General features: G+C 42.4%; 1 protein-coding gene across 5 annotated transcripts in view; it reads right to left on the bottom strand.

Annotated features, from left to right (window-relative positions):
* DCLK2 (doublecortin like kinase 2) overlaps nucleotides 1–16,917 on the bottom strand; it is a 482,935-nt gene that overhangs the window by 117,795 nt on the left and 348,223 nt on the right. For all 5 annotated transcript variants that reach the window (XR_011205402.1, XM_069242636.1, XM_069242637.1 and 2 more), the window contains one exon: nucleotides 5,375–5,432. Coding sequence is in view for 4 of the 5 variants with exons in the window: in XM_069242636.1 (XP_069098737.1) it covers nucleotides 5,375–5,432 (58 nt within the window). In the remaining variant the exon portion in view is untranslated. The remainder of the gene's footprint in view (nucleotides 1–5,374; nucleotides 5,433–16,917) is intronic.

The following is a 16,917-nucleotide window of genomic DNA, read 5'->3' as shown; positions in this document are numbered from 1 at the left end:
GTGAATCTCCCATTCATGGATCTGTTGGTGATCCCGAGAAAGATTGTCTGCTAGTTGGTTCTGAATTCCTGGAATAAATTGTGCTATTAGGCGAATGTGATTGTGAATCTCCCAATGCCATATTTTCTGTGCCAGGAGACACAACTGTGTTGAGTGTGTGCCTCCCTGTTTGTTTAGGTAATACATCGTTGTCATGTTGTCTGTTTTGACAAGAATGTGTTTGTAGCTTATTATGGGTTGAAATGCTTTCAGCGCTAGAAATACTGCCAATAGTTCTAAGTGATTTATGTGAAACTGTTTTTGGTGAGTGTCCCATTGTCCTTGGATGCTGTATTGATTGAGGTGTGCTCCCCACCCTATCATGGAGGCATCTGTTGTTATTACATATTGTGGCACTGGGTCTTGGAAAGGCCACCCTTGGTTTAAATTTATACTGTTCCACCATTGAAGCGAGGTGTATGTTTGGCGGTCTACCAACACCAGATCTAGAATTTGACCCTGTGCCTGTGACCACTGTGATGCTAGGCACTGTTGTAAGGGCCGCATGTGCAACCTTGCGTTTGGGACAATGGCTATGCATGAGGACATCATGCCTAAGAGTTTCATCACCATTTTGACTTGTATTTTTTGATTTGGATACATGGCTTGTATTACATTGTGAAATGCCTGAACTCTTTGTGGACTTGGAGTGGCAATCCCTTTTGCTGTGTTGATTGTCACCCCTAAGTATTGCTGTGTTTGACACGGCAGAAGGTGTGACTTTGTGTAGTTGATTGTGAAACCTAGTTTGTGGAGGGTTTCTATGACATACTCTGTGTGTTGTGAACACTTTTCTAGCGTGTTGGTTTTGATTAACCAATCGTCTAGGTACGGGAACACATGTATTTGCTGCCTTCTGATATGTGCAGCTACGACTGCTAGGCACTTTGTAAAAACTCTTGGCGCAGTTGTTATTCCGAATGGCAACACCTTGAATTGGTAATGTATCCCTTGGAATACAAACCTTAAGTACTTTCTGTGTGAAGGATGTATCGGTATATGGAAATATGCATCCTTTAGGTCTAGTGTTGTCATGTAGTCTTGTTGTTTGAGTAGTGGGATTACGTCTTGTAATGTCACCATATGAAAGTGATCTGATTTGATGTAGGTATTTAATGTTCGGAGATCTAATATAGGTCTCAGAGTCTTGTCTTTTTTGGGTATGAGAAAGTACAGAGAGTAAACTCCTGTTCCTTTCTGGTGTTCTGGTACTAATTCTATTGCTTCTTTTAGTAGTAATGCCTGAACTTCTAGTCCTAGAAGATTTATATGTTCTTTTGACATATTGTGTGTTTTCGGTGGTACGTTTGGAGGGAATTTGAGAAATTCTATGCAATAACCATGCTGGATAATTGCCAGTACCCAAGTGTCTGTTGTTATCTCCTCCCAGTGTTTGTAAAATAGTCTTAGGGGGTCATTCTGACCTTGGCGGTCCATGACCGCCATGGCGGAGGGCGGCGGAAGCACCGCCAACAGGCTGGCAGTGCTTCCTGGGCGATTCTGACCGCGGCGGTAAAGCCGCGGTCAGAAAAGGGGAGCCGGCGGTTTCCCGCCGGTTTCCCGCTGGCCCATGGAATCCGCCATGGCGGCGCTGCTTGCAGCAGCGCCATGGGGATTCCGAGCGCCTTCCCGCCAGCCTGTTTCTGGCGGTGTCCACCGCCGGAACCAGGATGGCGGGAACGGCTGCCGTGGGGCCCCCTAACAGGGCCCCACAAAGATTTTCACTGTCTGCTGTGCAGACAGTGAAAATCGCGACGGGTGCCACTGCACCCGTCGCACCCCTTCAACTCCGCCGGCTCCATTCCAAGCCGGATTCATTGTTGAAGGGGCTGTCCCGCTGGGCCGGCCGGCGGTCTTCTGGCGGTCGCCCGCCGGCCCAGCGGGAAAGCCGGAATGGCCGCTGCGGTCTTTCGGCGGGAACCGCTTGGCGGGCGGTGACCGCCGACCGCCGCGGTCAGAATGACCGCCTTAGTCTCCCCCCCACAGGTGTTATGTGTTGGGGATGTGTGACTTGGAAGTCACTGTTTGTTTTGAGGGGTTTTGGGGCTTTGGAACTTCCCTCTATTTTTTTGGAATTGTGCCCCTCTATATTGCCCCCGAAAACTTCCCTGCTGGTATTGGCTTTGATAAGTGGGTCTTGCTTGTGAGGTTGTGGCCTCTGTAGGTTGACCTCGAAACCCTCCCCTAAATGGTGTCTTGCGAAATGTGCCTCTGCTTTGTGGGGAGTAGAGTGCGCCCATGGCATTTGCGGTATCTGTATCTTTTTTGAGTTTTTCAATAGCAGTGTCGACTTCCGGCCCAAACAACTGCTGTTCATTAAAGGGCATATTCAGCACGGCTTGTTGTATTTCCGGCTTGAATCCTGACGTACGCAACCATGCGTGTCTCCTTATTGTTATTGCAGTATTTACTGTCCTTGCAGCTGTATCTGCTGCGTCCATTGATGACCGTATCTGATTATTGGAGATACTTTGTCCTTCTTCTACCACTTGTTGTGCCCTTTTCTGGAACTCTTTGGGTAAGTGTTCTATGAAATGCTGCATTTCGTCCCAATGAGCTCTATCGTATCTTGCCAAAAGTGCTTGTGAATTGGCAATACGCCATTGGTTTGCTGCTTGTGCTGCAACTCTTTTACCCGCAGCATCGAATTTGCGACTCTCCTTGTCTGGAGGTGGTGCATCTCCCGAGGTATGAGAGTTTGCTCTCTTGCGAGCTGCCCCAACAACCACAGAATCTGGTGTTAATTGCTGCGTAATATAAACAGGGTCTGTTGGTGGTGGCTTGTACTTTTTTCCCACCCTTGGAGTTATGGCTCTGCCTTTAACAGGATCCTGAAATATTTGTTTTGAATGTTTTAGCATTCCCGGGAGCATAGGTATGCTTTGGTATTGGCTATGAGTGGAGGAGAGTGTATTAAATAAAAAGTCATCCTCAATTGGTTCTGAATGCAAGGTGACGTTATGAAACGCAGCTGCCCTTGAGACCACCTGCGTGTAGGATGTACTGTCTTCAGGTGGCGACGGCCTTGTAGGGTAACAGTCTGGGCTGTTATCTGATACAGGAGCATCATAAAGGTCCCATGCATCAGGATCATCTTGACTCATTGCAGTATGAGTTGGGGATTGCATCAGTGGTGGAGTGGCTACCGGTGATGTGTGCATTGATGGTGGTGGAGTTGTTTGTCTTGCCACCTTTGCCTGTGGCTGCTTGTCCTTTTCTTGAAAGGCAAGTCTTCTTTTCATCTTAATTGGGGGAAGAGTGCTTATCTTCCCTGTGCCTTTTTGAATGTGGAGCCTTCTTTGAGTGTAGTCTGGCTCAACCGATTGAAGTTCCTCTCCGAACTTATGTCCTTGCATCTGGGAGGACAATCCCTGTTCCTCTGTGTAGGAACCTGTTTTCGGTTCCGAGGCTGGATGTTTCGGAATTTAAATCTTTTCGGTCGCCTTTTTGGGCTCAGAGGCAACCTTCTTTATTTTCGGCGTCGTGGTGTCTCGGTGCCGAACCATTTCGGTGCCACTGTCTCGGTGCCGAATCTGTTCAGAGCTGCTGTCTCGGGCCCGAGATAGCTGTGTGGCGGTATCTCGACCGGAGTCGGATGACTTCGTCACATGCATGCCCTTTTTCGGTGCCGATGATCGGTCACCTAATTTTCGGGTTAAGCCATGGCCTGTTGGTGGTGGCGTCCCCTGGGCTTTTGTTGTCTTCTCGTGAGTTTTATGTTTCGTCGTCTTACTCACGGTTTTCAGCGTTTCTTCGGGATTGAGCTCGTCCGAGTCCGATTCATGGATGGAGAAGCTTTCTTCTTCCTCCTCGAAACGCCCTTGTCCTGTCGGCGCCGACGCCATCTGCAGTCTTCTTGCTCTTCGGTCTCTTAATGTCTTCCTTGACCGAAACGCTCGACAGGCTTCACAGGTATCCTCCTTGTGCTCTGGAGACAGACAAGTTACAGACCAGATGCTGATCTGTATACGGATACTTGTTATGACATTTTGGGCAGAAGCGGAATGGGGTCCGTTCCATCAGCCTTGAAGAAACACGTGGCCGGGCTGACCAGGCCCCGACGGGGGGATCGAAAAAACCCCGAAGGGCCACCGGAGCTCTTCAAAAGTCAGTGTCGATCTGTTATAACTAACCCGATACCGAACGCAAACAATACCGACGATTTTTCAGAGATTCTAACTAACTTTCCGACCCGAAACACGGAGCGAAAAGGAACACGTCCGAACCCGATGGCGGAAAAAAAACAATCTAAAATGGAGTCGATGCCACCGAACATATATATATATACACACACACACACACGTATATACAATGCTTAAATCTGTGATTGTGTCGCCCTATGATTTTTTGATGTGGCGTGATATTAGTCACAATTGAGGTACGTCTGATAAATGTTTGGAAACACACATGAATGCAGTTTGTTTTTACCTTTAGTGAAATTGGGAGAAGGGCATGTGTAGCTTTGCAGGCAAAACATTGATAATATTTTCAAACATTTTTTGTTCAATCCTGATTATATATTAAGGAAAACATGCTTTGGATAAAAACACCACACATTCTTAAGAGAAAATAAATAAAAAGTAAATGAAAAAATAATCATGTGTATGTAAATTGAATCTATGGCTCAACATATATTAATTAAATAACTGTTGTAGACTTGACTAATGCAACTTTTAAAGTGATTGTGTAGGCGGTTATTGTTACTTTTTGTTGGTTGCAGGGAAACCGGAAACAGAAAAAATGCTGGATGACAAAATGCGGAGAACAGGCTAATTAATAAAGTTTCTGGCTCCTTTAGAATTAAACCATGATTACCAGGTTATATGGAACTCCAGCTCAGACCCACTTTTAAAATTCAGTAATGAGGGAGATCAAAATGTCCGAGTGTCTGAGATGTCAATGTGGATCCACTTTGCTTGACATTGTGACTAGATATCCATTTTTAGACTCAAATTATTGCAAACGTTGACTGAAACTGCTGGAACAGCAGTCATCCTAATTTGTTCAGCTCAATATCACCTCAATGCAGAGGGAGTAAAAACATCATCAGTGGATGACACACCATAGCCAGTTTCTAGAATAGAGATCAAAACTCACCCCCCCTCCCACCACCTACATAGCCTGAGCAAATGTGTTATTGACTCAGGTTGTTTTAGTGCTATGTAAGCAATTAAGTTACAACACTGGCGGATCCCTCCTCCTAAAGTGCGGGGATGACAATGAACCATGAGCTCCATGCTTGGATTGACATCCACAAACAACTTAAACTCAAAATAAGTTACAGACAAACAGAAAAATCATTGGAAGCAGACGACATCTCCTGATCATATCTTACCTTTCCACAGCATTTTGCTTTGTCTATTATTTTCAGTGCAAACTCTTTTCCAGTGGTTCTAAAACAGAAAGATTCTCATCAATTATTGGTTTCGCTCTGCAGGCACAACAAAGGTTATAGATAAATAGTACAGCACATACCATGCACAAAATCACCAGTATTCTAAAACAGTTGCAATTGATGTCAACGCCCTTAACTGTAAACGCACAGGTCTGCTGTATCAGATAAACACTTTACGCCCCATTTTGTTACCAATACGACATTCAAAGTGCATTAAGCCAATCTGATTCCTATGTAAAAGTCCCTCTCGATTGGGTGGTGTCACAAATCAAAATTATTACGCCGTTAAGAGTAAGATTTTTTTTTTTAATTGATCAGTACAAATACTCCAATTAGCACCGGTTAGATCTCTTTTTAGTCAGGAATTTCCAGCAGATCTTCTCCTTGTAGATTTGTTTTCCGGTGGGAAGTGAATGTATTTAAAAGAGAAACCAGACGAAACACAGCTGAAACAGATGCTAGTTTGAATGGCATAGGAATACAAGAATATGCCCCCTCCGGTGTCACGAATGATGTAAGGTGTCTCGAATCCCTACTTAATTCCACTCAGAAACCGCAGACATGTCTCGGAACTTAAAGACCACAGCCCCTTTTAATGTAATTAACATTTAATTGATTATTTAAAGAAAGTTGAGTGTATTTTTCACAAAGTTTATATATGATTATGAAACATAAGTTTAAATTAATTCAAGGTGGCAAAGTTGTGAAATACAACACAATTTGCTGAGTCAGTCAATGTATGGAATTGACGTATTGTACTTTTTCAAACACGTATAAAACTCAGGAACATGTTACATAATACAGAGTTTCCAACATTTATAATTGATGATGTCTTGTATATTTATTTCCCAAGTATTTTAGCAGAAATACCTGGACAGCCTTAACATAGTTCCCACGCAGTTATTTCTGAACTAAGTTCACAGTCTTCCATTTATTTAAAAACCAGACTAGGTTTGTACATTCCATTGATGTTAGGAACGGGGGGTGGGAGGTTGGTAGACTTTAAGGTGATGGGGTGTGAGAGCAACCATGAGTTTGCCTGCGTATTCAAGCGCAAAGATAGAGCATGTCTCTTGCAAGGTAGGTTTCAGGGTTCTTCCATCTTTTAATGTTTTTGTAAAAAAGTGTGGTAAAAGAGTGAACTTTCCTCACCCATTGCCATTCTAAACATAAATGATCTACTAAAGGTGAGGAAGTGACCTAAACACATTTCTTTATGTAGATGAAAATAATTCTTAACATGAAAACAGTGTTTTCCATGGGAAGAAATATTTTGCAGTATTTTCGCTGTAAGAGTGCAAATGCTGATTTTCTGCTCTGTGCACAATCAAATTTGGAGCTGAAGAAAGGCATATGACAAGACATCAATAAACTCATTTTACGTGAATCGCCAATCCAGTATTTCATTGGTTCTAATTGTTATGAAGCCGTTTGATCACAAACATGCTAACACACACAAACACTTACGTGCATGGACACAAGCCCGCACACACACTCGAATAAAAAGAAAATACATATTTGAAAAACATAACAACAGGACTATTAAACATGCGTTGTAGTGACTAAGCACACCCTGAGAGCACCAGATGTAAGGTGTTGTGCACTTCACTGCTTTATTTCTGAATATTGAAATATCAACACACCCTTCCTCCTCCTTGCGACTTTTTTCTGTTAGTACTGGTGTTTGAGGCCAGTGTACAGGGAAAGTCTCTTCTTGGGCTCAGTTCAGAAATTGGGGTCTCCCTACTTTAAACTTTTTAACAGGGGATACCATTGCATTCCTGTAAACTTGCCTGCTTATCAGCCCCAGGCAGCGAATACACATCCGGCATCAGAGTACTGCATTTCCATACACTGTGGGGACCCAAGCCACAGGAGGAAGTGATTTGCTAATAATCGGCATTTATAGCTATTCACCTACTGTGCAAAACATTATCAATAACAATAGAGAGCTTCGCCTCCCACACCTCAAGGGAGAATGTGTTGGCACACCTGTGCAAGTACCCCCCCGGGCCATTTAGCAATATATTCCAGATTACGTTGTAATTTATTTACAAATGATGTAGATGTCGACCTTTCAGGATGATGGACCTGCCCTCCTCTCTTTTAATGTGATGTCCGTGCTCTCACATGGGTGTTAACTGAGGCCGAAAATGGGGAGCTGGTATTCAGAATATTGAAACCTGTGCAGATGCAATGGAACCTTTAAATATAGAGGAAACAGCAGAGGAGGAGAAATCTATTAACTTTTTTAAGTGCTGCAAATAACAGCGAACTAACCTGGTGGCGAGAAGTGGCTTCTCTCACAGCTTGAGTTGGAGGCTCTCAAAGTCCTCTAGGGCTCGTGTGAGACCCTCCCATTTCCCAGCTTATGGCAGCGTGAACCACGTTCATCAAGGCTGTTGATAGCACACCATCCAGTGACAAGTTAAAAAAGGTGTACCCTCACTGATTGACACACATCCTCTGGAAAAACGGGGCTTGAGCCCAAAGCACCTGTGCTCTCTTCAGTCAGAACCGGTGCTGTGCAACACAAGTGGGTGTGGTGTTAGTGTCAAAGAATGCAAAGGCACTGGGCTGACATTAAACAAGCCCACAAAAATCTGCGACGAGGGCACATAGAGCATGTATCTGTGAGATGTGCCTTGACTGCCTAACTCCCAGAGTGAGGGTCAGATTGACAGCTGAAATGCTCATTGCTTGCAGTAAAACTTTAACAAGAAATATAAGGCAGGAAATGGAGCAGGGAGGGGAACCCTGATGCTATTAATGAGCTGCTGCTGGTTAGGAAGAGGATGCCAATCTACCCAAATGTTGGAATTCAAATCATGCAAATCCACATAAAATCTCATGCACTTGTCTGCTTTGCATGCCAGAACTACTGGGGATAGCCATTCCGAACCTTCAGTTGGTTCAATTAATCCCTGGACACACAACTTATCCAACTATGCTTTCAATTCCTTCTTCAACACCAGCGGTACTCAGTGAACCCTATGTTAGAAGCCTTTCAATTTTCCCAATTCATCAGTAAATACTTCAGGATACTGTCTAACCCATGTGTACTCACTCACTGCTCTCATTCCTGTACAAACAAAGCTGAAATGTCTGTCTAAACACCACCTGATCAGAGTGGTTAGGGTCTACTACCAGTAAAACTGGAGGTCTCTCATTCTTCTACATTGCACCCAAGACATGGAACAACTTCATCCTCACTTACTGAGCTCTGCAAGATGCTGAAAACGTAGCTCTTCGTATAAGCACCTTGGGACCAAACACCTACACACCTTGCCCAAGCACCTGGATACCCTCTCAGGTGATTAATGCACTATACAAGTCAACATAACATATGTTCAAAGCTCCTTGTTCACCCTAACCTCACAAATATTTGATCTGCTCTTGGCCATAGAAATTGTACCATTAAAAATCCAATTGAGCCTCAAACATTACCAAAACTTTCATTCTTTTCCCCCATACTCAAAGATTGGACTTTAATGAGAGACTGTCTAAGTTGAACATTGGGAAATCTCCTAAATTCATCCTCGCTTATCAAGTTATACAGTGACCCGGAATCAGCCATTATTCTCACCTCCACCCTATTAAATGAGACGTCACAATGTTGAGGCTTACTTTTCGCAGAACCCTCAACAGATGCTAGTTTCACAACCTTCCCAATATCAACAATAATTAAAAGACAACAACACAAAATTGCCCCTATCTCTGATACATTGTCATCTAGCGTTTTCACAGTTTTATCCAACACTTTATGATTCACATTTGACATGCATACACATTCAAAATGCCCCTTTCTTCCACACTCGAAGCAGCACTTATTTATAGCTAACCATCTTTTGCCCAAATGCACCTTGTTCCACAACAGAAATGAAAGACTTCACTTTTACCCCACACAGTCCTGTCACGAACCACAGGATCATGATACTCTGACTTGTCACTTTGTCCTTTACTATCTTGCCTTTCAGACTGTTTTGAAATGTGTTTGATTTCCTGTGCACCAGTATCCTTACTCACTTCCCTCACGCAAATCTCTAAATTGCTCTGTACTCTGTGCTGTAAGTAAGTGCTAAATCTGAGCCATCTGTTGACAAAAGACTTTCCTGAATAATCTTATCATTATTTTTTTCAATTAGTTGGTCACAGATTATTTCATTTTTAAACTCATAATAGTTTCACGTTCCTGTAAGCATGGATGAAGCTGCCACAAACTCATCAATAGGTTCACCTGGAAATTGTGAATGCTGTAAAACTTTGTGGTGCTCCACGACAGGGTTTGTTCTAGGATTTAACCTTTTGTCCAAAGTTTTGATAACAAAAAGATTTTCAAGTACTTCACTGTCACCAACACAGGCCTGAACATTTACCACCTCTAATGGAAGAGTCTTTAAGACACTTCTCCCTTCTGGACCCAAATAAACACCAATAAAGCTTATTTATCCTTGATGTAAACATATCCCCATCAATGGATTCCAAATGAACCTCAAAGGATTCCTGACATTGTTCCTAACACAATGGAGGTGTTACAGGTACTGGTAAGAATGTAGGTAGTGAATAAATTCCTTCCATGTTCTCTATATATGTACACAATACAGTCAGTGAAACACATGGGTGAGTTGCTGTCATGCCACCTCAACGAGGATCAGAAATAAACACCCACCAAATATTGCCCCACTGTACTCATGACCGTATTTGCAGAAAGGTGTGCCTGTCACTGATAATGCAGGCAAGGTACACAGAAACCAAGATGTGCCTGTCACAGAACTGGTAAAGGCGAAGTAGTCCACATACTAAATCCGATTGTATTCCAAGATGTGCAGGCAAACCATAATGATCTTGACACTGCCAAGAGTACAATGGCCGCTGTCGGGACGCATTATAATGCAAGCAGTATTAATTCTGACATGACCCAACATGAATCCATCTTGATACTGCATCCTGTGCTCTAGCGACTACTAGGCATATTTTCCGAGCATCATCTCTACATCCTGGTGATTGGTCATGCCCAAGTATTAAAGATATTTTCTTTAGGAAATATTTAAGCAGTGCTTTCTTCATACGATGGAATGTGTTACAAACTGGTCTGCCTTAAATATCTGTGACACAATAAATCAGTATAACAGCAGCACAACAGAAGACAGCTCACAATGTTATGAAAAACAGCCACAAAATTACTGCTGAGTACAACGAGATGGGAGGGGGCTCCTCATTTCGTAGGCTGCAATTTTGAAATGTGTCTACAATTACTTTTAATTTTCAGATCATGAACAGTACAGCAATGAACTAACTAGTCTCGCCTTTGGTTGGCCAACCTTGCTCTCTCACTAACATGGCTCAGATCGCAAGGAATAGCCAGGAGTTTACATTATTAGAGAAGTAGGACCGAATACTGGCAAGAATGTGCACATAGAACAGTTATAGTTAGTTTACAGGAAAATATAATGCTTATTGGAGCAAAGCAAAGGTAATACTCTACTCTGAAGGTTTAGTTTAAACACACACTGAAAACTAAAAACACGAAGAAGGCTAAAGAATGAAAAGAAAAAAAGCAATGGCAAAGTGTAGTATTGGCCACCAACCATGGCACTGAAGTGCACATTTTTAGGCAGAGGTGCACGTAATCAGGCAAAATTAATTTATTCACAGTGCAGGAGAGCCAACTGCTGAGGTGGACTAACCCATTTCCCCCATCTGCAGGCTTTGGCAGGCAGAAGCCAAATGTGAATTACAATTAAAGTGGTCAATGGAAGATGGTTGTTTCCAAAGCCAATTCAAAATGTCCTTCTGTCATCAGTTCTGAAATACAGACAAAATGATCAAGTCCCATATTACTGTTCAGAGGTAGGAGAAATTAGCAGACTGGCTTTGTAAAACATGAATTGTCAAGAAGAGGTGTAAAGTAAATGAAATTATACATGTAGCACTTCATAAAAACATTAACATGTTTAACACACCACAAATGAGCTATTTTGAATGCTTCACTCTTACTGAGCAATTAATAAGCATCCTCTGCTCTAAAGACAACCACTAAATGATATTCATATCAATTTCAATACAAAATCACGCATATCACCGATTCCACAGACTAATGTATGACTGTCAAAATCCAAGCAAAAAATGCAGGCAAAACGTCACTAGTTTTTTTTAAATTTATTTTTTATTGACCAGGTACAACGGTAATAAATAAGCAAGACAAAGCACTGAATAAGATTTAACAATGTTGGGTAAATGAAGTAGACATATAAAAAAAGATCCTTAAATCATACAATATTGCAAACAGCTCTCAGATACATTATCAGGACCAACATCTTATCTTGATAGTACAAAACAAAAAGCACCTGAGAGTACTCACTGTAAAGTCCTATAGCACCATACCAAAATGTGATGATTCGGGAGTTGATCCACATATACCTGTAAACTTTCGGACTGCACCTATTTGTTGAGCATATAGTTTCTCCTTAAAGCGAACAGCTTTCACTTTTGCCTCCCAAGCTGCATAGGATGGTGGAAGAGGCTATTTCCAGGGTTGTAAAATTAGTGATTTGGCAATCAGCGAGGCTATAAATAAGATATGCTTTGTCCGAATTGTTAGCTCAGGGTAACAGGAGGTGCCGAACAAGGCTCCCATAGTGTCAGGGATGAGAACAACCCGCACCTCCAAACTAATCCACTGTAATATTCTATCCCAGTAGTCTACAAGCTTGGGACAGGTAAAACATAAATGGAGCCAGTCACCTTGAATATTAGTGCATCGCGGAAAAAAGACCTGAAGTGGCCTGGAATGTTTTTTTGATTTGCGCTGGAGTGAAGTATAGCATCCATTTTGAAAAAAATGCCATTCTTTTGAAATAAGCTCCCCCTTATTGCTTTATGAGATATACTATTAAAGTTCCTCCACAATTGTGGGTCTATCTTGCACCCAGTGACGTTTTTGATCTTTGTTAAAAAAACAAGGGAGTATTCGAGATGCTTCCTGGGAGCTCAGAATCCGGTACCAATTGCCTATCCCCTTCTGGTTCCCATAAAAAGCCTGAGAGATTGAGGGAGAAGATAGGTCAACAATTGGAACGTGTGGGAGCAAAAACTGCAAAATCTGAAGATATGAAAATCTAAGCGTATCTGGAATAGGTACTCCGCTATGACAGTGTGCCCAGGTCTTAAATTGATTGCCTACTATGAAATCAGAACAGCTAGTACACCTCAGCCTTTCCCACTGAATAACGTGAGATGGAATCAACTTTAGCCCCATCATCCTTGAGTCAACAAGTGAAACTGCTGGATGGATAGTGGGGACTTGGTATTTATCTAAGAATTGTGAGATTCTAGCACAGATTAAAGTAGGAACTTTGTATCTAGTGAGTCTGGGCTGTCGTGTAAACTTGAGAAATGGTGCAAGCTGAATACTGTAATCTGCTAACATAGACTTGAGAAAAAAATTTAAATTGGGAGATAAAACAGCTCTGGTACCCCAGTCCATAAGAGCAGCCTCACAGTACTTCCTAAAATGCGGTAGAGATAACCCTCCATCTTTGACCGAAAGGGATAGAATTTCGAGCTGAGCCCGAGGTTTTCTATTGGCCATATAGACTGACAAAGCATCATATCAAGATCTTTAAAGAATTTTTGAGGGATTTTAATAATCACACCAGAAAAAAATAGAAAGAAAAGGGGAAGAATCATCATTTTGACCAATGCCACACGTCCAATGATTGACAATGAAGAAGCTTGCCATTTCTGCAGTAATCGTTGTGATTTCATAAAGGTAGATATATAATAAAATTTTTTTTAGAGAAGCTGTGTGATACATATAAACCTAAATACCTAATGGGACGAGAAAGTTGGAACTGGGCCCGTATATCCAGAAGAAGAATATTATCGGTGGTATTAAACAGCAAAGCTTCCAACTTAGACTGATTGATCCTATAGCAACCTAAATCTGAAAAAAAACGTTATTTTTGTGAAAGCCCTATCAATATTTGCAGGCTCTGCTGAGATTGAGAACCATATCGTCAGCAAACAGTTTCAATTTAGGCGCATGCGGAACAGGAGGAAGAATAGAACTATCTTGGTGCAGCGCCGCAGCTAAAAGTTCAGTGGAAAGCGCACAGAGCACTGGAGAAAGGGGGCATCCCTGGCGCGTGCCTCGATGAACTTGTAAAGTTCCTGCTATACGTGCACTGACCAAGATTTTAGCTTGGGCCTTGGAATACAAATTTTGCAATACCTGGATACATTTACTGGGAAAGTTAAACTTTGCTAGGATCCTAAGAAACACCTCCCATTGAACTAAATCAAACGCTTTCTCAGCATCCAGCATTATAATGGTGGCTGGCTTGTCATTGTGGGAATAATAATCGATAGTCTGGATTAAGAAGTTAGTATTGGTCGCTAGCAGCCTGTCCGGCAGAAAACCACACTGATCTTTATGAATTAAACCTTGTGCTACTGAGGCCGTTCTTTGCGCCAGAATCTTTGCTAGAAGTTTATAATCAAAATTAAGTAAGGTAATCGGACAATAGGAGTCCGGTTTCTGAGACGGCCTATCTTTTTTAAAAAAAAGCTGATAATGGTGGCCCTTGTAAAAGATGCTGGAATCTCTGCACCCTGGAGAATATTGTTGAAAAGACTAACTAGAAACTCGACTACCTGGCCTAAAAGAGCTTTAAAGACTTAAGCCAGGAGGCCATCTTTTCCACAGGCCTTCCCATTCCATGCAGTCATAATCGCCTCCTTAACTTGAAGAAGTGAGATAGGTGTTATGAGTTTTGCTGGAGATGCCTCGTCTAGCGCTGGTAAATTCAGCGCATCAAGGTATTGATCAGCTGGACATTGGTTGGAAAAGAAGAGGTATATATTTTTGAATAGTGGGATATAAAAACCCTTTTGACATCTTCAGGATGGTTGACGTGAATACCTTATCCCTCATCAAAAATGGTCTTGATAACGTCTTTATTAGAATTGTTTTTCCACATACCAGGCCAAAAATGTACCCACATGTTCGTTCTCTGCATAGAGTCTCTGAGAGCTTGTATGTTGATTGACTATCTCGCAAGATATAATGCAGTCCCTTAATTTAGCCTGTGCCTCTCTCAGTCTTAAAGTTGCCTCTGGATCATGAGAAGCCTGAAAGGCTCCTTGTGCTTGATTAAGCTCCTGTTGAAGTTCTTTGACCTTTTCCTTAACTAATTTGACAGTTTAAGATTTATATTTATGTAAGCCTTAAGTGCTTCCCAGATGGAGAATAAGGAAGCTGAACCTTTGTTGGTGGACGAGCACGCACCTCGTCAGGCTAGTTAACATTAACTTGGGGAGCTGAATGATCCGAGAACAGATTGGCAAGGATAGAAGTGCCACTCTTCACCAAAAAAATACAAAATTAGTATACAGTCAATTCTAGAGGCTGTATTATATTTTTTCGAGAAGCAGGTGAATTCATAGTTCTGAAGGTGGACGGCCCTCCGCACATCCACTAGCGCTAAATCGGAAATGATTACTCAGCCACCTGGAGACTCTAGGTTTATTCTGAGTTTTGTTCTTTCGCGAGGTGTCCATCTGAGTGTCCGGAATAGCGTTAAAATCTCCACAAATAATGAAAAGACAGGGAAGTGTACTCAGAACCTTATAGAGACCCTGAAGAGGGCTTGGATCATCTTTGATTGAACCATAAAAACTTACAAAGTGAATGTGGTCATTCGATATGAGTGTGCTAATTACCACCCATCGTGCCTGAGGGTTTATATGAATCTAAAAGACTTTCCCAGGAAATTTGTGCTTCACTAATACAGCCACCCCTCGGACCGCAGCATTGGCTGATGCATAATACGCATGTCCGATAAATTTAGGAAGTATCGGCTGGTTACCATGACACTTTAAATGAGTCTCTTGCAAGAGAAAAATCTGAGACTGCGATGCCCTAAGCCAGTTAAGTATGGCGGCAAACTTTACAGGATTATTGGCACCGTTTACATTATAAGAGATAACCTTTAGCTTGCTCCTGGACCCCCTTCTACCAGGCTGAATCATCATGCAATAAAGTCATGACCCTACCCCAACCAATCTCTACGTACTTCTTTTTATTATCTGCTCTTTTGTCCCATACTAGTGAACGAATTCCCCCCACCAGAAGGGGGATCACTCCCCTCCCCCCTCCCCAAAAGGGCCCAACCCGTCATGGCCCCACGAACCTGTGATCCCCTCCCCTAAATTCTTCCCCCAAACCCAAAGATAGAGTGCACTGACATGGCACTCTTGTGCCTAGACCTCAGGAATGCAGAGCAAAAAAAAAAAAAAAAAAAAAAACACACAGTGCTTGCTAATTCATCCCCCGATAACACAATTTCCTGATACCGTATCATTACTTTCTAGCAACTTCAAGAAACACTTTGCATCCTGCATGCCCTGAAAAATATGAGCCTGCCCTTTATGGAACACTAAGTTTAGCTAATTGCACAATGCCAGCTGGGGGCCTAAGTCTTTTAAAATAATTAATGAGTCCAACCAATTCACAATGCTGCTGTGCAGCGGCAATAGACATGTCAGAAAAAACACGGAACCTGAAGTTATCAGCAGAGTTAACATTTCTCGTTCTTATAGCCTGGGACAAGATTTGTTTCTTAATCCTATAATCCCCGAAGTTTACCAATATGGTACATGGATACTTTAAATTTGTGGCACGCGTTGGAGGGACCCTGTGTGCCCACATAAGGGAAAGATCATCTTTGGCCACTGCTTTATCTAGAAGAATACATTTATAGATGAGATCCAAGATCACTTTAATCACTGATGATGATGATTTGATCTCTTCAGGAACCCCTATAAACCTCAAATTCAAATGACTGGATCTGTTCTCCACTTCATCAAGTTTAAATTGTAGTTCCTTGAGCTCTGACTGGATCTGTGATGTTGCTGGCTCCTGTTGCTTTTTGGCATCCTCCAAATCTGACACCCTCTGCTCTGCTTGAGAGACCTGTGTAGAAAGATGGATTAGGTTGGCATTTAGCTGGCTAAGCTGTTCCTTAGTTTCCTTACGAGCTTCCTCCTCAGATACTTTTATCACTCGTAGCTCATCCAAGATCTGGCCCAGCATGTCCTTCATTGATGAGACGACAGCTATGCCACCCGAAGATTTAGCCAGATCGTGGATGGGTGGAAGAGGATGGAGAGCCTGTAGGAGGATATTTTAGTCAGAAGATATCGAGCCAGACAAAGCATGGCAAGAGCCTTCTGATAATGAATTTGCTGTCATGGTGTAGGTAGTTGACTGCTGTGTAAGTTTTTTTTTTACCATAATAATCTTTCTCTCCTTCTCTTACACTATTTCTTTAACTGCCCCCTTGACATTTCTGCTATCAGTAGAAAACAGAGGATATGAAGGCTTTTCTTTGTACTGTTCCGTAGCAGAAGGTAGAGCAAGGGGTAGAGTAGTGACCACATTTAAGCTAGAGAGGATTGCCTGAGTATCGCTGGGCAGGTCA

The sequence above is a fragment of the Pleurodeles waltl genome, chromosome 1_2 (assembly GCF_031143425.1).
Source record: "Pleurodeles waltl isolate 20211129_DDA chromosome 1_2, aPleWal1.hap1.20221129, whole genome shotgun sequence".
NCBI classification, from domain to species: domain Eukaryota; kingdom Metazoa; phylum Chordata; class Amphibia; order Caudata; family Salamandridae; genus Pleurodeles; species Pleurodeles waltl.
The sequence above is the reverse complement of the archived record's forward strand: the minus strand, read 5'-3'. Positions and strand labels throughout refer to the sequence as shown.